The 23132-nt window shown below is 33.4% G+C and overlaps 1 protein-coding gene across 1 annotated transcript in view; it reads left to right on the top strand.

Moving 5' to 3' along the window:
- Positions 1-22337, top strand: part of LOC137396228 (uncharacterized) — a 31975-nt gene extending 9638 nt beyond the window's left edge. The window contains exons 3-9 of the mRNA XM_068082413.1: positions 7448-7607; positions 8676-8868; positions 10187-10383; positions 11245-11415; positions 12833-12941; positions 19428-20144; positions 21435-22337. Of these exons, the coding sequence (XP_067938514.1) occupies positions 7448-7607; positions 8676-8868; positions 10187-10383; positions 11245-11415; positions 12833-12941; positions 19428-20144; positions 21435-21568 (1681 nt within the window). The 3' untranslated portion in view covers positions 21569-22337. The remainder of the gene's footprint in view (positions 1-7447; positions 7608-8675; positions 8869-10186; positions 10384-11244; positions 11416-12832; positions 12942-19427; positions 20145-21434) is intronic.
- Positions 22338-23132: the final 795 nt, after the last annotated feature.

The raw sequence follows: 23132 nt of genomic DNA on the forward strand, positions 1-23132 counted from the left end.
AGCACACAGGAATAAACCGTTTCATTTATAAGTTTGAAAGGGGACTTTTGTATATGCTGTAGACGTTGATTAAAACAAATTTTCTCTGGTAAAACATTTTTAATGGTAATAATAGCTACTAATACTTGGGCATTTATCTAGTGTGTAATACATATGTGTATCATTTAAAATTTGACATGACTTAACATTTAGGGCTTAAATATGCATATACTGGCGGCGTGCATATTTTGCTTAGCCAGCCTATGTAAGAGTTTTCCTACGTTACGTACGCCTATGTTTTCAACCAGCGTTTCAGGTTGAAAAGAATTATTTTAGCAGACCTAAAATTTTCGCATGTTACCATTTTAAATAGCTTTCACAAGAGAGAAAAATAATTGTCATAAGCAGGATGACGCTTGCACATGCTAGCTAAGCACAAATCATAACTTTATACCAGCAATCAAGACTATAGGTGTTTCTCTGCACAAAAATGGTTGTTTCATGTTTTGAAGCAAGCAAAGTTTGCGTATTATATGTAATTACCACAAACTCTCTATACAATTATTCTATTAAAACAAAATCTTAAATATGATTATGTCCTGAACTTTGTTAGATGCGTGAAAACTGTCAAAATTTTAGCAAATATCTAGTGTCAGACTACTAATTATTTGCTAAAATTTTAATCCATACACATGAAAGACTCACAACTGGCAGCAGCTAAATATAAGCACTTATCTACAGAGTCTGCAAATATTGCATGTAATTTTGGTTAAAGTTGATTATCTAAGTGCTAGCAAGCACCAGCTAAGTTAAGCGCTTCAATTATTGACTGAGAACTGCAAGCTGTACAACAAAAAAACTGATAAGAGCCCTTGTGCAAACTTATCCACTCAATGGTTAAGACTCCTGGCTAGAAAATTAGGTGTCATGCGTGGTAATGTAAAAATTAAAATATAGTGACATGGCGTTAGTCACGTAGCCAATGTGTTAGTCAGTAGCCAGTGCGCTAATACTAGGGATACAGTCCGGGTTTGACACATAATTGACAATGGACGCCAAAAGGAAAGAGCTGACAAACGGGGATATAGTGTGAACCAGCCTTAAGAGCCCTGTGGACAAACTTATCGGTTCAATGATTAGGACTTCTGGCTACAGAAGCAGGCTTCATTCTTGCTAGCGTAAACAATCAAATATCATTGCAAAATTGCTTTTGTGCATAGAAACTGCACTATTAATTATAGGGGTGTAGTTAGAAGGTTAATTGAAGTAGAGGGAACCAAGTCTCAGTGTTTTAAAGAGTTAAAATCACTAGAATATTCATATGAAAACTGAATGAAAAGTGAAAAGTGAGATGCATAACTAATATGGCTGATGTATCTGCTAAAGTGCTATAAAATATACATGAACTTCATATCCATTTTCACTGAATGAGACTGGAATATGAACAGTTTGAGGATAAAAGTTGAAGCTGTTATAAAATTTATATTTCTTGTTAAGAAGTAATTGCAATTAGCAAACACAGGATTTAATATAAACTTATTGTTAGAATTTTTCCCGTAAGGTGTTAGGTCTGAAGCACATTAGCGGAGATATGAAGATTATGTTTATTGTTAATCCTGCATGAAACTTCCAACAACCAGTTTTACATTCATAAGTTAAACAAATTGGTTAAACTTGTTTAACTTTTGAAATTCAAATGTAAAATTACCTTGAAGGTATTTGAGTTTACACTTTCAATTTTTTAAACCAAGTTTATTTTTAAATTGTTTTCTGTTGTTTAAAGGACAAATCATTCCTTTTACTAGCATTGGTAAACTTTTCCCTTTAAATTTTTTATTTTTGACCAAACTCACCGACAATCAGCTAGATAAATATGTCAATTTTGCTAATTAAGTCAGGGCAGCAAGTTTAAACACTAACGCAATTCAATTTTCAAGTTAGCCGGCCACAAGTTATTAACAGCTCCCCTGAGTTTAGGTACTCCTTTAAAACTCAGTCTAAAAACATTGCTTTAGTAAGCTATATAGCCAATGCAATGTTAGGACACCTGAATTAACTAAAAGGCTTCATGCTCACTAATGTAATCAATCAAATACATTGGTGCTACCCTTTTTCCATGAAATTTTTCCATGATTTATCTTTTCTGGTAACAGGACTATAATCACACTCCTTGCTGAATTAGCAAGAACAAGATTTAGTTGTTTGAAAAATTGCAAGCACTAGAGCAAAGGTGCCCAAATACTTTTGCTGGAGGGCCAAACAGGTAACCAGGCCTTATCAGGAGGGCCAGGAATAGATATAGCTGTATATGTAAAGGTAATGTAATGTAATAATGTATCTTTAACTAAATTTAAAACTTTATTCCAGCCAACATAAGCAAACACAAAATAAATTGTAGAGGCGCAGACGACGAGACTTTTATTGCAATAGCCAATGTGAACACGAGAGATAGAGAAAGGTTGTATCACACATTACATCATTTTGGGCAAGTCTGGGCATATTTGACAATTTGACAATATTTGGCATTTTGACAATGAGATTGCCCAACACAACAAACAACATATCAACTGATAGACAAAGAAATATACTTGATTTTAAAATCAACTCAAATTTTACGCAACCACATCTTTAAAGAAGTGCGTGAACTATAGTTTGCATAAATTTTATTTGTAGATTTAACATGAAAGCTGTTGATATCCCTTTCGGTGGGTTAAAGCCCGGCAAAACCCCCAAAAGTCGTGTGATTTATCTTTCAAAATTCAATAAATTTGGTATTTTATGAACATGCATAGCTCAAATCTTAAATTTATTTCTCTGAACCAAATATTTTGTACGTAAACATTCATTCACATATCTAATACTACAAAAAAATACAACCATGTGCAATTTTTCCTGTATGAAACGCTTGGAAGCATTTCTTTCGGTAGGGTCAAATGCTATAACGTAGCCATGCGAGCTACCATAATGATCATTTTTCTTTGTATATTCCAAGTATGTTAAAAGTCCAAAAAGTTTATATCATCTGAACTATTATATTCTGATCAGACAAAACGTCACTAATGATCACAGTATCAAATAATCTTTTATTTTACCTTTTGAAAGTTGAGCCGATGTTGACTGGTTTTTCCAAATTTTGTTCTTTTCCAAGGAGGTGAGATTTATTTTGCTTTTAGCACAAAGCAACGCCTCTCAAATAATCGTTTCATATTGTAAATCATCGACTAATATCTTGTTGATGATATTTAAAACTTACTAGTGTTCATATTCTTTGTATAATGTTGCTAGGCGACAGCTTTAAAAACGTCTACCTAAAGCGACATAAATTTTGCTTCCCAATGCGACCGATAAACAAAATTTTGGTCGTTTCCCCAACCAAAGGGATATATTTTATCATATGTTTTGAACTATTGATGTTTGAGGTAATGTGACTGCCAGCATGTGTTGATATTAAAATTGACACCATTCACTGTGGTTGAAACACTCAGATCAAGCAGAAGTGCCATTATGGTGTTTACAGTTCCAAAGAGCTTCAACACACTAACATATATCAACTGTAGCAATGATAACAATTAGTGTTGTCATTTTCCATGTATTCTTCTTTCGAGTATTTTATTGACAATCATGTTTAGCCAACCAATTTCTAAAAACTGAGTCAGAATACTTAAAACAGACACAATTACAAATAATAGGGAAACAGCGATTTTACTAACAGAATCTAATACAAGTTTCTGTGTGTTTTCTTTAAAAAAAGATTCAATATTGTCATGGTAATTGATCTTACACAGAGACTTTGTGATAAGCTGAAGCAGCTGTCTATAGATAACTAGTAGTGACTGGTAAGGATACAATCACCTTTTTCTTGTGGAGAGAACCAAGCATCAATGTTTTTTTTAATATTGGCAAGCACTAAAGCTTTCACACCGGCTTGAAGAAATAAGCATTTAAGGTATACAAGGAACCCTGCTGATGGTTATCACCTCCTCTTATTTTACATTGACCAATCTAGACAGCAAGTTGACAGAGCAATATTTTAAAGTCCCACCATTTTGCTAAATCTCATGTTATTAATATCTAAACATAGAACAATAATTGTGTAAATTATCTAACCAAATGCAGAATGGAAATGAATAGAGATAATTAGTCACGGCAGTATGTCACATACTTGTTTTCAACTAAAAGTGTACACATGGTATTGTAAGTACTAAACCTTTTAAAAATACTGAAGTTTCTTTGTATTTCCTCCATTCAGTAAAAAGTTACCTGTGTATTGAATACTAGCGGCTCAGTGATATTCATCATGTTTTATCTATGAAAATAAATCTGTAAGTTCTGTAAATTTGTTACAATTTTCTCCCTTCAGTAACCTGCACATTTACATATTGATCACTAGTGGCTCAGTTATAATAATACTTTTTGATCTACAAAAATAGATTTGTTCATTTGAAAAAAATATCCAATCAGAGTAACTCGTGGTGAGGCCATGCAGCCATCATATTTTTCTTCATGCAAACATAGCCTTTTTAAGGTCTAAGGAACTTGGATAGCCTTAATGGTGTTTGTCTTAACAAAATCAATGGCCGAAGTACCGTAAATGCACCTAATTCTATGATTTAAGTTTTAGATGATGTAAAGAGTTAATGTGGAGTTTTTGAGTCCTTCTAACTCAGAATTGCATATACAGTTATTAATAAAAAATTGAGACCACTCAGTAAATCAATGCATATTATTGGTTTTATAGCAAAAGGAGCACATTTTGAAACATCTACCAAAAAGTTTAAAAACTTAGAATTTTTGGACAAGTTGCTTAGAATTACCGACATGAAATTGACAAGGACGGATAGTGTTTGAAAGGTTAATGTAATTTTACATTAATTATTGACTATAAACCTAATAAAAGAAATAGGAAAAAAACTGGATACAAACTTTTTAAACTAAACAAAGTTGCTGATACAAACCAATACTAGGATAGTAACTTTGCATTTATTAAAATAAAACCTCAAGTCTATTTCTCTTTTTTGAAGGGTTGAGGAGGTAAGCTTGGAAGGATTTTAGACCAGATTAGACAACTTACGTGTATATTACTTTTCAAAGTCCTTATGGCGCAGGCGTTCCAAAAATGGACTGTTCACTTGGTAGAAGCAACTAGTGCAATTCATTTACTTAAAAAGCACCTACATGTATTAGCTGATAAAACTGCAGGAAGTTGATACGAGTTACAGAGCTACAGTCACCCTACAAACACTTCACAATGCACATTAGAGTTTAAGATGCCAACAAGGTTTTCTCTTTTTGCTGCTTGGACATTCCTTGTTATTTCTGCTCATGACAGAAATTAAATGTAGTTTTGTGCACAATTCTTATCACTCAGCTTAAAGCAGTTTTATTTAAAGTCACTGTTATTTTTAATTAAGTCAAAATGTATTAAACTGGTTCTCCCATATCATTTTTAAACATATTGACCGACAATCAACTAATAGGTTTCATTAGGGCAGCTATTTAAATCTTTAATTATTTTTTAGTGAAGTCGATGTTTTACGTTTCAGATGTGAATAAAAATATTTTATTAGCTACGCAAAAGATACCTACTTTTTCTACATCAACACTGTAAAAATACGCTGTTCATTTTAGCTCTTTGAGCAGTCAACACTGTCCAGTTACACAATGGTAATTGATCACAACAATGATAATTTTTGGCTGTCTGGCTTCTCTGCTAACCCAGGCCCCTGCCTGGTGGTAAATACCATTTAAATTCAGTACGTGTAGTGTATATATCAAAAGTTACTAACAAAAGGTTCACATTTGAAAATATAGCTACATATATAATATAATTGTAGTTTATTTAATGGATATGTTCTGCAATGCAATGTAGCATTACAAAGTCCTATGTTCGATTCATACCATAGGGATTTATTACCGTCGAGACAGACATATATCAATATTTTTGATGCTAACTTTATTGAATTTAGCTTTTTAAACCCAGACGTCAAACTAAGTTCTTATACTTGTATGTATAGATGTTCTTGACTATTTTACTGAACTTCAATCTTATCATTGCTAAAATTTCATCATCACTAAAAATTGATTACCTATCAGTTACTGGCTCATTTTCACTCTAACTTTTAGCCGACATCATTAAAACATTTTTCAACTTAATTTGGCGAGAAAGCCAAACAATGTTGTTTTTATAAAGAAACAATTTTTGTGAGCAGATAAATGTTTAGAACAGGCTGTTCCTGACAAGGAAAGTGTCAGTAACTCTGGGCATTTTTCAAACCAACTGAAGTTTTTAAACTTTTAATAAATATCTCTAAATAAATCTAAATGTGCTCATAATACAATGATATTTGGTAAACACTGGTGAACTAGTAGGGCAACTCAGAGCAAATGTCATCAAACAGAACAAAACAGCGGTTCACCATTATTCTGGGTGAAAGTATAAAAGTTACTCCGATTTTATACACTTGTAAAAAACTTACAATAGTATTAACCCTTTCACTGCCAACCATGTACGAATTCGGGTATAGGCTAAGTGCCAGCAATTTTACAAAAAATTGCCGATGCTGTTTCGTGATATGTAAACAGTATTTTTTCCAATTTCAATCTCTACCTAGAACATTTCTGTTACATATTTTAATTTTCCAACATTTTTACCAACATTGCTATGCAAAAATTCAATGGATCTGTAATTTGTATGATGATAAAGCTATAGGAAGCTACGATCGATGCGAAGCTAAAACGATCCTCCATAATGTTCCGTACTCTTACAAAATTATTACTTTCACCACTATCAGAGACAGTGCTGCTGCTTTAATTATCTGCATAATTACAAAAATCTGATTCTAAATTGGCTATAATGCCATCAACCTAACTAATTACTTGTTTTCTGACTCACACGCGGTAATTAATAAACTCACACAAAAACAATGTTCGTTTCTAAATTAAAAATTCTCAAACAAAAGTTTAAAACTGTGTTGTTATTTTAGGCTAATTTTATAGACAAATCTTTGGACAACATTTTCAATTTCATAAAAGCCTTGAAGACGGTGGGTTACGTTGTCAACAAATAATAAAATTAGCTATCTACGCAATTGCTGGGAAAGTCACAATAATGCGTCTACGGCAGTCGTCCAACGAAAACGATTTCTTTTTTAAAGAAATCGCAACTCCAACTTTTCCACTAAGTTGGAAGAGAAATATTACGGACCACTTTTTACTAGAGGAATGGCAATCTGAAAAAAGTTGTATCTATTTAAAGCGTTTTGAGAAAGTTTTGGATGAATAGATCATTGAAATCCTTGCCGTTTCCATGTACATAATAAGCACAACAACTGCCTCCATTGAACTCGGCCAAAAATTTTGTTGAATTCATATGGTGAAATCAAACCTAATGTAAATATGTGTACCAAACTTTTTGTAAGGAATCGTTTTTTTACATGTTTATGAATATCTTATGTTTGTTTTCTTATAGTCAAGTCTGTGAGGAACCTCTCGAACGGCTGCCAGCCTATGATATTGTCAAGAATAAGCCGAAGTCATGTGATCTCTGCGCAAAGAAAGGAAAGGATAATGAGCAAGCATTTTCCTATTGTCCCCTGTGCGATACAGTTTATTGTGTAAAGCATCACGAGGTACATATGAATGAGTTGATAGCTTATTTTTTATTCAACATTTCAGCATCAGGCATTGAGGAATAATTAAACTTCTAAGTTATCAAAACTGCCTCACTAATTAACAATTCACTGCTGAATATGGTTGTTATGGTTATCTGTAATGGATCTCATTTTGTAGCTGTCTAGCAAATGTTGCTGGTTACATTTCATTTATTCAGATGTTCTGATCAAGCCAGAGTTTTTATAGTGTGAACTGAAAAAGCATTGTTGCTAATTATCTTTAAAAGTTTCAGTCAGGTTTTCTCTGCATCTCACAAGTGATGAACAACAAGAAAATCATTCACATCATAGTTACCATTTATTTAATATTGTCAAGGTTTGAGCAAAATAGAGCTTTTAAAAATTTTCCTCATGCTACAAACACTGCTGCTACCTTTGCTACAACTAACTACCAAGACGTACATGTACTTCATTATCATCAGTCTTTGTAATTTCAGCCACCAGTTTTTTTTAATTGTGATACTCTTTTAAATTGTAGTTTTGAAGTAATATGTTTTCTGTCAAATTTGTATTATGTTGTTGAAACCAACTAAGGTTGTTTATAGGGTAATGACTTTTTTGTAATTATTTATGATCAACCACAGTCCATAACTGCGAATAATATAATTAGATGATATTAAGTTTCTATTGATAAGCAACTGTTTTACTCATCCTTTGTTTTCATTCCTCAGTAACTATCAGTAAATAGAAAAAGTTAGAAGTTGTTAAATGGTTTTAGTAAGTCTAAAATATCAATTTGATTACCAAATCATATTTTTGTTAAAATTGGTTCATTTTTAATGCTTTGTATTGGAAAATTAAAATTGTGCAACTACATTGAAATACATAGCGAATAGTAATCTGTTAACTCTAGAATTGGGTTGATTACATACACATTTATTGTGTGAACAAAGTTGTTGGTCGCTTGAAGTAACTATCAAACTTTTTGAATATCTTTCTCATCGCACCTTCGAATCATTTTTGAACACCCCATTTATCTAGATTTGAGTCACTTTGACATTTGTTCTGACAAACTTTGCATTTTAGTTGCATCGAGAGTACCATGAAGCGATTGAAAACATTCATCCAACTATAAACATGGAGCAGTATGAACTACTGAAGAGTCAGAAAAGCAGAGTCTGTACTCATCACACTGACAAGCCAGTCAGTTTGGGATGTGATAAATGTCTGAAGATGATCTGCATTGAATGCGTTCGAAAAGCCAAGTTTTGTGATGATGGTAAGTGGTAACAATGTTAAGATCGTTGTGCATAGACTATAAGAAAAACTTGGCTAATTTTATTACACAGTAAACTTAAAATATGTCATAAAAATTCTACAATTCTCACTGGTTTGAATTAATTATTTCACCTCATAAACTAACTGTCCTAGTTAGATTACTAAAATACTGAAAGTAAGTTTTGTAGGTAATACAATGCAGAGAGCTTTCATATTTATGAATAGTTTCACCAAGACAACCTTGACTTGCTACTGTTATTATACCTATTTGATATGTAGTTTAGTGATGGATCATTGATAGTATTTGTTCAACTGTTTGATATTATTTTTTAGTATATATAATATATTTGTTAAAACTTCACCTCTTGTTTTAATATCACACACCCATTTTATATACCTTCTTACCTAGACATTAAAGATATCATAATAACTGCAGCAGGTATTTATATGCTAGCCACTCACTCCCAACCAGTTTACATTTTAACCCTTTCACTGCCATCCATGTACAAATTTTGCTATTGGTCTAGTGCCAGCTATTTTACCGAAAATGGCTGATATTGCTTGATGATATGCATACAACATTTTTTCATTTTCAAACTCTATCTAGAACATTTTTTGTATCATATTTTATTTTGTCATCATTTTAACTAACGCTGCTATGCAAAAAATTCAATGTATCTATACTTTGTGCAACGATAAAGCTATGTGAAGCGATCGCTACGAAGCTAAGACAATCCTCCACAATGTTCCTTACTCTTACAAAACTATTACTTCCACCACTATCAGAGTCACTGCTGCTACTTTAGTTATTTGTATAACCACGAAAATCTAAATCTGAGTTGGCTATAACGTCACCGACATAATAAATTACCTGTTTTCTGCGGTGTTTTATGAACTCACACAAAAATTGTTCGTTGTTGATTAGTAGTTCTCAAACAAAAGTTTAAAATTGCTTTGTTATTTTAGGCTAGTTTTATAAAGATATCTTCAGTCAAAGTTGTCAATATCTTGAAAATCATAAAGATCTTGGTTATGTTGTCAACAAATAAAAATATGAAGTTACTACGCAATTGCTGGGAAAGTCACAATTATGCGTGTGTGGGACTCGACCCTAGAAAACGCATAAATGCGTCTTTGGCAGCGAAAGGGTTAACTTTATAAATAATTAATTTTATTAAATGTTGCTTAGTTTTTGTCACCGCTTTATCTCTTTCAAAACCTGTAATTTTATATAAAAATTTTTTAGTGACAATCAGCTAAATGTTCTCGTAATTAGGAAAATTGTACAAGTTTGATTGGGAACTTTTATTTTTTTTCAGGAGAGTCTCATCAGCTGATGTCATTGGATGAGCTTGCTGAACAGCTCAATGATGAGATTAACAAGCTAAAGAAAGGGATGATTGAGAAGGAAGAGGGCTTGGAACGAATCTTCAAGTTCACTTCTCAAACACTTGCTGAATATGACGAGGAAACGGCTGAGACGGTGCAAAAAATTCATGATAAAAGGGATGCACAGGTTGTAATGACATTGCCAAATGTTTAACAAAGCATTTCTTAACTCCAAATGTTATTAGTTAACAAGATAGTATTAGTTAAAATGCTAAAACTTTTGAACAGTTCTCAATATATTGTCATACTAATTCCTATAGAGCTAGATAATAACACTATAAATATAAAGGTTAATAACATTACTATAATATACAAAGGTTAGCATAGATAATTATCAACTTGAATAACAATACAAGATCTAAAGGCCTCTAAAGTTGTAGTAATGCTCTTGTTGTGAATCTATTTCTGTTAATTTTTTGCTATGGCAGACTTTTTTTTATAAACTTGTTATGTATGACTGGATGGGAGGTCAAGTGGATCACAGATAAACTTCTATTCAAAAATGTATTTTGACTATATTTTAAAGTGAACTAAATTCAAAAAAACTGTACAAAAGTGCTTCTGCGTCAGCATAATATATATTTGATTTATGCTGTTTAACAACTCAAAAATTTGTCTCTAAGATGTATACTACCTTTTCTCAAATAGTCTTTTCTATTAGCAGTTGTCAAAGTCTTTTCATAATATTACACAAAGTAAAACTAAACTGTACAATAACTTATCTTGTGAGGTTATACATGATAAACATAATGTTTCCATATGTGCCATATATGATATAATTTTAAATTTTCATTTGTGTAGTTATGCAATTATTGTGATGTATTTGACAGTGTAGTCTATTGTGGATGGTTTCCACAATTGCAGGTGGTGATAACCAGCTATTGTATACTAATTAATACTTTGTCAAAGTCAGTAAAACGCTTTTGAATGTAGCAGTATTAGTGCATTTAAGACGAACGTAGTCATAAGATTGATTAACTTGTTGAAGATCAAAGCTTTGGAGTCTAAGTACAAACAGCTAGAAGCTGAATATACAGAGGATCGACTAATAACCAAAACGCTCATGACAGACTTTCTTGAAGATGAGATACTTAAGAAATGGAGCCAAATAAGAAATATCATGCGCAAAACAGAGTCTCAAGCCAAGCATGCTCATCAGGTATATACATCATTCAATCAGTGAAGACACTTTAATCTGGAAGTTTTTATTTGAAACATATAACATTGTCGAGTATGTCATTTCTCTACATAGACTGCTTGCATCTCAATACACTTGTTCTATTAATCTCCTAAATTTTTGACCCGGCCAGAATATAAGGTGTCTGGTCTACTATGCAGTGAGTGTTTCTCCTATTCGTTTTTTATAGCGAAAAGGTGCTTTCCGCCTAAAGCGTTTTTTGTTGGTCAAAACAGATAATAGCCACTAGGAGTTAACTTTGGAGTTGAAATTCTGACAGACCTCCAGTTAATACTTGCAAACTTATCTGGAGTGATTTTGGCTGTGTGTGGTTAGAATTGTCTTGCTAAAGAATGGTGCCAGTTGACGACATTCTTCTCCTTGTGAACCTAACTTAAAGGAAAATGTTGTAGCGCATCAACAAATTTACTGCTGTTGACAGAACCAGATTAAAACAGGCCAATTTAGAACGTGAAATATTTGCAACATGAGCTTGTCTAGATGTGATCACCTTAAACTTTTAAGCCAAAACAGGTCTTTCAGATCTACCACGGAGGTTCGACAAGCCTTCGACTAAAGCTTCAAGTTTGCACTGCAGCGTTTTTGCATTTCTAGACATTTATTCTTTTCATACATTTACTTCTATAGACTTTTGACAGTGTGTCATGTATTTAGCTCTACTCTTTTTATCAGCATTAAACATATTATCACAGTTTTCTGCTCTTCCAATTTAGAGCTTTATAGAGGGGCAGCTTTGGTCATGTAACTTCAGAAAACAGGGCCGATGTTAGATGTGGGTTTTCACTTGCAGTGATAGCTATAAGCCTTGTAGTTAAATGGTACCCAGAGCACTATCGCATAGTCTAAATGGAAGTTTATTAAAGTAATTAGGGTCTTCGCTTACTGAATCACCCTCACAGTATTGTAACTTTAAGAAATAACTAAATATTAGAGTTGTGTTGATGTGGTATTCTTTACAGCTATTGATTTTGGAAACCTTTAATTATAGTGCAATTCTGAACTTCATGAGCTTTAAACTTAAAATGTGAATAAGTCCATGTGTTTCCCATATAGCTTCATATTGCTCTGTTATGTGTTCATGTTGCTTATGGAATATGAGCTGTCAGTATACTGATAGTTTTAGTAGGCATACGCCGCCAACACGCACTTACCTCCCTACACACTTATCCACAACCATACCTACTTACACATGCTTACACAACCACACGCAGAGCCAGACACGCACCCAGATAAAGTGTGTCAATTCAGCAGCAGCTTATAAAATGCATAGGAATTATGCAAATAATTTAAAATGTAGCTAATTGGTGATTTGTGTATGTTTTGTTGCCTCACAGTCTCTTTTGCTTGAAGACTTCCATTGTTTATACTGTTATTGCAGTGTGACTTAGTCTCTAGCTACAGGGACACAAAGAATGAGATACAAAGGCTGATTGATGAAATCATACCATCAGTACAAGTACCTTCAGTCAGCAAAGTTAGAGAGAAAAGTAAGTCTAGTCAGGAAAACTTTTATTTCCGGATACTCTGTAGATGAGCCATAATTAGAACCACAATAAATCATTTTCCTATTTCAGCCCACTCGCTAGAATAAGTTTAATTTCCACTTGGTAAAATATTGTACACCATTAGCTGACTGTTCACATCAAAGTTTTATCACTCCAAGAAAAACACTATCAAATAATAATACTAGCAGAAAATTTGAAAATCTAAAACAATATCTATTTACAATATTTAAAAAACACCATGCAGGAAGCTGACTTATATGTTCATTACACTTGAAATCATTAAAATATGCAACTGCTTTGAGACATCAGTAAAAGTTTCACACAAACTTTGAGTTATTCGTTTTTGTAAGTACATCAGTACCTTTGAAATTGCCACTGGATTATTCTATATAATATTTAAACTGCTAGGGAATAGCTAACTAACAAATAAAACATATGTGACACAGATTTATCAAGGTACAGCTTTGGCAGCCTTTTATTGGTCATTTTAAGAGACTATATTTGCTGCAAAAAAGCTACAAACTCAAATTAAGGATATTCCACGTTTTTGGCAGACATTTTGGTTCCAAAAACTCTGTGCCCTGTATTTTTCCAGATTCACCATTTGGCAAACATCTTTTCAACTACACCCAACTAGTGACTTTGGTCTGGAAATACAGGCATCCCCTATTATTCCTTTGTATTTTTTTATCAACATTTGATTTGTGAGTAGAAATAATAAGAACAGAAACTTTTTCTGCAATCAGTAAGTCATGTGTGAGTTTGTAAAAAAATGTTTTGTATAATCAAACAATAATGTCCTTTTCTGCAAAGTTTAGTGCATTGTCGGTCCTTTTTTTATCATTCTCCATAATTAGCAGCCTGTAAACCTAGACTAGAACTTTGCCATACAAAGTGGAATATCTACAATTGCTAGTAAATTGGAATGATCAGCAATTGTTTAACTCTTAGGCTAATCTGGGTTGCATCAGTACGTCAGCTATACGCGACAGCAAGGCATTCTAAGTGTTTTCTAAGGCATTACTTGATGTAAAATTTTCCACCAATTATTTTGGTATTAAATAGGTTTTCTAGACTAAAGTTTAAATGTCATGGCGATCTATACGTGTCTTTTTCAACTATCAGGTTTTACTGAATATGGATTTATGTCCCGTTAAAAAAATTGATTTGAAAGTGAAAAAAGTTAAAGACTACAAAACAATTTTGTCACCATGTTATTTCAACAACCAAATGTAAGAACTTTATATATATTTCATATATTATATTTTAATTGGGTTACATAATCAATAATTGCAAATTTGTAATAAATGGTTTTCTAAACAATTTGTTTAGCGTATAAGTATAACTACCTTGTAAGCCATTTTGCTGTTAGAAAATGACATAAATATATTTTATCAGTTCCATGGGCAAACATCTTTTATGTCGTTTTTCGTGGATGTTGATGAGACGGTCGCTTATTTAACACAAAAAGTAGATATCAATGTTTTCAAACCCTCAATATATTTATTACTGATTTATCAATGATTAAAGACGTGGTTGCATCAAGTTTGAGTTGATTTTAAGAGAAAGTATTTTTTTTTCTCTTTCAGTTGATATGTTGTTTGTTGTGTTAGGCGATCTCATTGTCAAGATATTTGAAGATTGAAATCGAAAAAAACTGATTGCGGTAAAAATGCTCAGGCCAAAAAAACATGCCCTCGCTTGACCAAAATGATGTAACGAGTGATACAGCCTGTCTCTATCTCTCATATTCACATCGGCTATTGCGATAAAAGTCTAGTCCTACGCAGCTCTATTGGCATAAATTATATTTTGGATTTGCTCATGTTGGCTGGAATAAAGTTTAAAATTTAGCTACAGATACATTATTATGAATGTCTCAAATGCCTCAAAAAAGGAAAATTCAAAACTTGTCATATTAGCTTTCTCTAAATGCCGTGTAAACATTTGAGTACTGACTACCAATTCTACTGGTTACTGTAATTAGGTTGTCGAGTTAGCTTATTTCATCAAGGCCTTTGTATCTGCTAAGTTCTCAGTTGCTACACGCACACCGGAAACTAGCTACTAAACAAAATAGGCACGCCGCCATCATTGAAATTAATATGTTCAAATATATGGTGAAACCAACTGCATCAAAAAAAGTCATGTATAGTCTATGTTATCTAGTCATTATTAGTATCAATTTGTAGAAAATTTTACTGGTCCCACTCGATTAGTTAATTCAAGAACAAAACCAATGGTTTTATGAGTTGATCGAAATAGTGAACGCAAAACAACATCAAGTTCGTTGAAATCACTTAACCCACCGATTCTGACAAAGGGTTAATAAAACCTTTCTTGTAGCTGCATGTTTGGCGGTTTGTGGACTTGGCTGTTTTCAGCTAGTAGAGTGGAGCACAAAATCTTTTGAACTTAATATTTGGTCCGTTAGAATTGAGTTGAGCTATCCAAAAGTACCTGTCAATACAGCTTTGATTACACTCCATAAACCATCTATGAGAAAAGATTTTAACACAGATGATAACAGGGCTCTAATGTATTCAATATGTTCTGCAAATCATGTTTTGCATTGTTTTCAACAATAATACTTTATTACATGAATATAATTTTTTACAAGCCAAAAGATTTTCATCGCATCACAAAGTTTTTATTAAAAACATCCCTCCAAGTTGTGGCCATTCATATTGTTTCAGTTCATATAACAGAACAAATTAATCTACTGCAGCAAACTCAAACAAAACATATTATGGTTTGTACAGCACACATTCATGTCTTTCTTTCACGTTTATGGCAGTTTCCAAAACGACACGACTGCTCCGGTAGTGAAGCTGTAAACCAGGCCTGCATTCACTGGTTGCAAGTTGGGGCGGTTAATGTTAGGCGACTAGTTATGAACGCCTGGGGGTGTTGAGGAGTGGGAAGCGGTGTGAGCCCCCAACAGGTTTCTCTTGTGTAGGGCCTCAGCCGGGCCTCTCATGTGAAGTTTTAAAATTTTTTATCAGAAAGGATCAACATTTTTCTATTTTTGGAGATTGGTTTGGTTTTAGGTGATGTGACTGACGAGACGTTTTTAAATTAAAATAGGCAAAACTTGACGGCAGTTAAAACGTTCAGAAAAAGACATCTTTTTCTTTTGAGCGTTCTAACAAATATCAATTTTGCTGATTTTATTTTAAGTTCATACGGAGGTTTCCACGCTTTTGATGGGGCATGGCCAAGCGGATGTTTAATAAAACTTGATATTTTACAAACCTTTATAAAAGTCATTAACAAGAATGTTTTGCCACTGTTGATGACAATAATGACCCCTAAGAACTACTAAAAGTTGATGTTTGTCTCTATGGCTTGGAATAAAGTGATAGTCTACAGTGATAAAAACCGTCTCCATAGCCGTTGGGCAAAGAACTTTTCGAATAAATGATGTTGAGGTCAAGTTATCTGAAGCAATTTATCATTGCGTGGGAACGGACCAAACAAATCCGTTCGAGTTAACCTTGTGTTTGAGGTTGAAATGTGACATTTTATCCGAGGGCGAGTTATCCGAGTTTGACTTTACCTAGCCGCAGAAAGTTCCTTAAAAGTTGGGGCAGCTCAGCCGGCCAGTCGCCCCAGGGAATACGGGCCTGCTGTAAACAAGCATCCTGCAACATTGAAAACAATGTAATAAATGTCATTCATATATATGTATATATATATATTATGATATATAATATATATATATATATATATTTGTATATATATATCGTTCTAACACGTGTCTACTGAAAGCTTTCAATTTGAGAGTTAAATAGATTGCGAGTGTAATTTTCAAAACAAATAAATGTTTAACAAAGGCATAAATATGCCGAACCAACAATCCGAAGCTTTGTTTCTGAGAGTTGAAGGTGAGCATTGATCAATCAATTTTCCTCACTTTTTACACACTGAAAGTGAATTCTAATTATAAATCTAAATTTTTAGCTAAAATGCCAAAGAAAATGCTATCGCTAGGTGAAACGATAAAAAGTTGTTAAACAATTAAAAAAGTTAGGCAACAATGATTCGTGATAGCAAAAAGTTATAACTTTACTTATTAGTAGATGTATTCATGACTACTAACATTATTACCGTTAGCTTAGAATATAAGTATATATAGGATACTCAAAGTTGAGAATAGATTTACCTCCATTCTCCTATCTTCCTCTGCAGCATAACGCTGCTGACGCCTGTCGTCTCTAACCATAAACTGTCTGCATGTCTGATGATTAATGTAAAATAAATATGTCGATGCATGTACTAGTAATCTACTGGTAGTCGATGTGCGTAACTAACTATTAATAGATTAATCTCCCTAACAATGAGAATCTTCTTCATCGCAAACAACTCGTTTTACGATTGATAACAATTAATATGACTTATATAAAAATTTCGTCCTGATGATTGGCTCAAGAAGAGATCTTATATTTATCGCTTGTGGGCTCTTGTCACAGGTATCCCTCGTTACATCATGAATGAAGCACCCGCTGGAATCTGAGCTTTCTAAAAGATGGCCTCATTCAAACGCATATATCTCTGCACAGGGTTAGTCTACAAAGACAAAAATGACATCAAATTTTAGCTGATGTTTTAGTCTTTTATTGGACTTAATTTCAAGAAATTGACCTTTTTGATGCAACCACATCTTAAAAGATTTGAAAAGATTATCTGAGAGAGAGCTCAGATGTTGATAATGTGGTATTTGCAAGTTATCATGTTGTGAATAAACGACAACTGCCACTATATACATGTAGAAGCCCAATAAGCAGAATACTTGTGTTATAACTGCTAGTGGGACAGTGGCTAAGGAAATTTAACTATACCTTAGCCTGTAATGGTTTACAAAATTTCACTGACTTTGATGGTGACAAGCTGCCATGGCTCCAATTCTTTTCCTCTCACTCAGCCCCCAACTTCATCCCACTTGCTGGCTCAGCTTTCCTGGAGTATTTTTTTATATTTTTTTCCTACTGAATAAAATGTAAGCATTTTTTGAGATGTTATCATAACAGAAACTAATGACTACTATGAGTCTACACGTGTCCAGCTGGGAGATATGCAATAACAGACTAAATCGAATTTATTGATAAGTGCCGTTGTTGCTCGACTAGGGGAATTTATTGGACTTGACCTGCAAAAAAGGTTTGTGAAAACCTCAAAACAATGCTGCTTTTAAGAGCAGAATTAATTTATATATTCACATCAATACTTCAATGGGAAGGCTTTCCTATCATCTGCTTTCTCTTGATTGTCTGACTCCTTATATGTCTTCTCAGAAAATTAAGCTTGGCAATTCTTTTCTAGTGGCCAGGTGGCCGGCTTGGACTGGCATGGCAGCATGTCAGTCTTTGTGATGCCAGCTCAGCTGCCGGCTTGTCCGGCATTTGTACTTCTGACTGGCTCAATCTCCTCATCGTCGAGCACGATGAGGAGCCCTGTCGGGTAGAGATGACTCGAGCATTTCTCGGCCAGGCTTGGCTGACAGTATTTTTTCATATGCCTGGCCAGTTGCGTGTCTCAATAATTTTTTGGGTTTTGCCCAGTCACCCTTATTCATCACATTAATGTCATATATTGATCCATAGACTTGTAAAACTGGTTAAAAGCATTGATACAACTAAAACAAATTTGCATTTGTAAATAATTGGAGATGAATTTAAACAGCTGACTTTATAAAACAAAAAATTTATCAACCACATGCATATTTTATTGTAATATTGCAACTATCATGTGTTTGATCTAATAAAATTGTAAGCTTACCTTGGAGATGAGTTTCGTTGAACTCGTTTAACGAATAGTATGGATCTGTGTCATGTAATTAGGTCACATGAAGGTGGCTACTGCAAATAATTTTAATCCAGAAAATTATTTGCGTGCCTGTGTTGTACATACCATTTCACATTAAACTTACAGCTGACTGAATGAAGTTGAAATTCCTTCATATGCACACAGTATAATAATAGTATGAAAATATTGCAATAAAATTGTTGTTACCCTTTTGAAAAGATATTTTCATAGTAACTGTTTGAAACAATTCTAGCATTGCTATGAAATACCTCCTAATCAGTGTTAAATGTATTATTGGCATATTGTGCTATGACAGACTCATATGCATAACTCTGTTGATCAAGCAGTGAACAACTTTAAAGAAGAAACCAAATGAAGAATCTAAAGAACAGGTTTTAATTAAAACATCTTGAAGCACCCATAAACTCTCAACAAATTTTCAGTTGCCCTAAACTATGCATAATCAACCATCCAAAAATCTAAAATTATGTCCTTACTTTCAGTATTTAGATTGCAAACTAAATACAAGTTTTATGGATATATTGTTGGCAAGCATATTTGAAACTAAATATCCTATAGTTATTGTTTAACAATTTCATCCACCTTGCAATAACTTTTTGAAATAAGTTATTTGTGCATCTATTTATACTTAAATACTTACAGGTGGAAGTAGTGAGATAATGTTAGAAGTTGTCTCCACTGACGGATTTCTAATTGATGAACAGCTAAAGCTTCGATCTTCTAAACCTCTTCCAAAATCCCTCAAACTCCTTCACACAGTCTCTTTACCATCAAATCCTTTATCAACAAGAGTCTGGAACTCTCAAATATTAACTGGAATGGATAATAAAGCAGTAGCTACTATTGACAACTACCAAGTAAAAGGTTCATTCATCACATTCAACAGCTACCCTAAAGCAATGGAGGTCTACAAGGACAGACTATATACAACAGTGTATGGTGATCCTTGGACCATCTATGTACATGATCAGCAGGGAAATCGGGTCACTTCGTGGAGTCACAGTGATACTTGTGGCATACGCACAGGACTAGCCATCACTTGTGATAAAATAGTTGCTCCAGACAGAGGGAACAAGCTTCTCATCATCTACTCACTGACAGGGAATAAACTCAAAGACATTTCTTGTCCTCAGCTTAGTCAAAATGATTGGGTCTCACTCTGTGTTTCAGGATCAGACAAGGTTGTTGTGTCTAGCCATGACTCATCTCAAGTCTGCTTGATAGACATCTCTCAAGGTCAGCTGCTTTGGACTTGTAAAGATGTGCCTCATCCACTGGGAGTAGCATGCTATGGAGATAGGTATACCCTGGTGGCAGCATCCAACAGCAGCACTGTGAGAATCCTGGATAGCTCAACTGGTTAGTTTACTTATAAATGATATATAGAATATATGTGAGCAGTTGTGTTGACAAATATGCTGTACAATGTAGTGATTGATAGATATACTATTAGATACATAGTGTTGATGTAAACCCATGTAATGCTACCCTGACTACTTATCATAGTGAAACTAAACACTATACATAATAATAAAGAGCTCTGATAGTCTACTTGCTATAAATATTATTAATTATTACTATTAATGAAAATTAACTAAAAAAGGAGGCGAACAAAATGTATATGAAGTTAAAAAAATTCAGCAAAAATAATATCTGATCACTTTATTATCATTTATATTATGATAGAAAAGAAGATGTTGGTCATCAAATGTTTCGATACACAATATAAATAAAATTTAAAATATTTTTTCTTATTCACTTGTTTTTTCTGGTTTTAGTAAAATTTGAACTTATATGAAAAGACGCGCTTTGCCTGTCAGCTAGCTGAAGTAAAATAAAACTAGCGTGAGCTTCTAATTACAAGAAACATACTTTTTATAAACCAATTCAAATTCATCCTGAACAAATCTCATATAATTGCCTATAAGCCTTTGAATGTGTGCCTTGAACTGCAGGCCACACAGATAATTTCTATCTGGATGACATCTTTAATCTGCTACTGACACTTTCTCGTAGCTTGTATTTGGCATCTTGCCAACATTTCTATGACCGTAAGAGACAACATAAGATTTGTAATTAGTGTTCTGCAACATGTTCATAACCCAATCAGCTGGTAGTTAGTCTATTTGTATTAATCATGACTGGCTCTGGAAAGGCAGCCTGTCAAGCAAGGAAGAGAAGCTTGCTCTAGCAGTAATTAGACTAGTGCTGTAATCTTAGCCTAGTGTAAACATCGCTAAATAAGGTGGAGCAGAACTGGAACATTGATAAGTTTGAAGCTTGAAGCTTGCTATGAATAAAAACTGAATATTGTTCTTTCACAAAAAGCAATACAGTAACGAACAAAAAAATGTCAAAGTCTTTCTGCAGTATGGAAGAATGGTGTAGTCTTAAAACTTTCATTGTGTTTTTATGACATAAATTTCACAGCTTTCTAAGTCACATCCAACTAATTAGCTGTTGCGTGGTGCTATGTCAGTTCAGTGATGAATGAACTTTTGCTAGGGAAGGATAAATCCAACATTACCTATTTTTCTGAGAAGCTGAAGATTACAGTGTAAACTTTTAGACAAATCTGATTAAATTATTTTAAAAAGTGTTAGATTCATGAACAGGCTGTGAGTGTTGATAATACTTATTATATTGTAGGTGAGGTAGTCTCAGAGCTGAGAGACAGCGCTATTGAGAGTGGTAAGGTGTTTGACATGGACATCTCTGGAGACAGACTAATTGTAGCTAACTGGAGAAGCAAGAACATAGCAATATTCCAGCTACAACCATAGCTGCTGCTTCATCAGTCTGAGTTGCTGCCTTCTCTTTCTTAATATAAATTATAAACTTTTATATAAAAATTAAGAGAGATTAATCAATGTTGGTTGAGTGGCTTCAATGTACATGTAGATGCAGTTGGCCACATTTTGCTCTGTAATTTGCTACACAATGATTAAAAAGCTTGTCTTGAATAGCTGTCTCTCCACTAACTTTGCTGCTAGTGATTCTGAATGATTTGTTCAAGGAGAAAATTAGCATTTTATATGATTTTCGCTTTTATGATTTAAAAAACTTAAATAGGTTGGACATTCTAATCAAAACTCATGTATTTTTTTTCAATAAGAACAATGATGAAATATTATTAACAGTCGATAACTTATAAAACAATATTTTTTGTTGAAGAACTGAATGGGTTGAGGGCTTTGAGAAAAGAAGATATAGTATCGATATTGGTAGGCCTACACAAGGTTATAAAATATACTGTATTCTGATTGGTGTTTCTGTACCTTTGTCATCAGTAGCAGGTTTCCATTCTTCATTCATGTTTGTTAGTCTTTCAAAATTCATAATTTTGTATACTTAAAAAATTGAAGATGTAATTACCTTATTGCTATATATAATAAATCCATTTCCATATTACTGGTTCCAACAATGAACTTAATACAGCGCGCACTTGGGTAGTCTATAATGTTGTTCCTATATGATTTTTCTGCCTTATGATATGGAACACAATGTCTTTTAGTTTTATTCGTACTAAATATACTAAATACATACATTTTATTATGTGCATACATAATTATTTATTTTTTGAAGTTCTTTATCAGGGTATGTTTCTATTCAATAATTGCTACGGACTCCCCTCTATACGACATTTTCACCTAGGATGCCAAAAATAGAACAAATAAATAATTATATAGAGGAAATAAAAAGGAATATGTAAAAGCTCTTAAAGTTCCCAATTATACATGCTTAACACAGCAGTCAGTAGCTACTCATCTGTGTATACTATCTTGACTCAATGTACTGCTGGTTTACATCAAAATGTTTACATTCTTGAAATATGTTTAAATTTTCAACAGCTGCCCCAGAAAGATTAATGTCTAATGATCCCATTATAGAGTAGCGCTTGACATTTTAGGTGAAGCTTTGCTGCTGGCTGCGTGCCAAGTTTGCTAGAAGAAAGTGGACAAAGTTCGACTCACTTTCACTTCAGTTTTCTCAACTGTACTCAAATTATTTATAAAATTAAAACATCCATATACCACACTATAAAACCTCATGTAGGTAAGAGCTTTTTAATAAATGTGCTCTCTCAATAATCAGATCCGGAAAACATTGCTACTGAAGCACATTAACTGATTATACCCAACAATAACACTTTTCAGTCTAGCTCAGGGGTCGGCAACCTGCGATTCTTTCATCTCCTCGCTGCGGGTCATTCTGACTTTGGATTTTCTTTCCTTTTTCACCATATGCCAAGTAATTCATAAAACTATAGAAGTTTTATTACTAAAAATTTCTAGGATAAATTAAAAAAGATATGATTATGGTGATAAATCAAACATTGCCACTTGC

The sequence above is a fragment of the Watersipora subatra genome, chromosome 5, assembly GCF_963576615.1.
Source record: "Watersipora subatra chromosome 5, tzWatSuba1.1, whole genome shotgun sequence".
NCBI lineage: Eukaryota > Metazoa > Bryozoa > Gymnolaemata > Cheilostomatida > Watersiporidae > Watersipora > Watersipora subatra.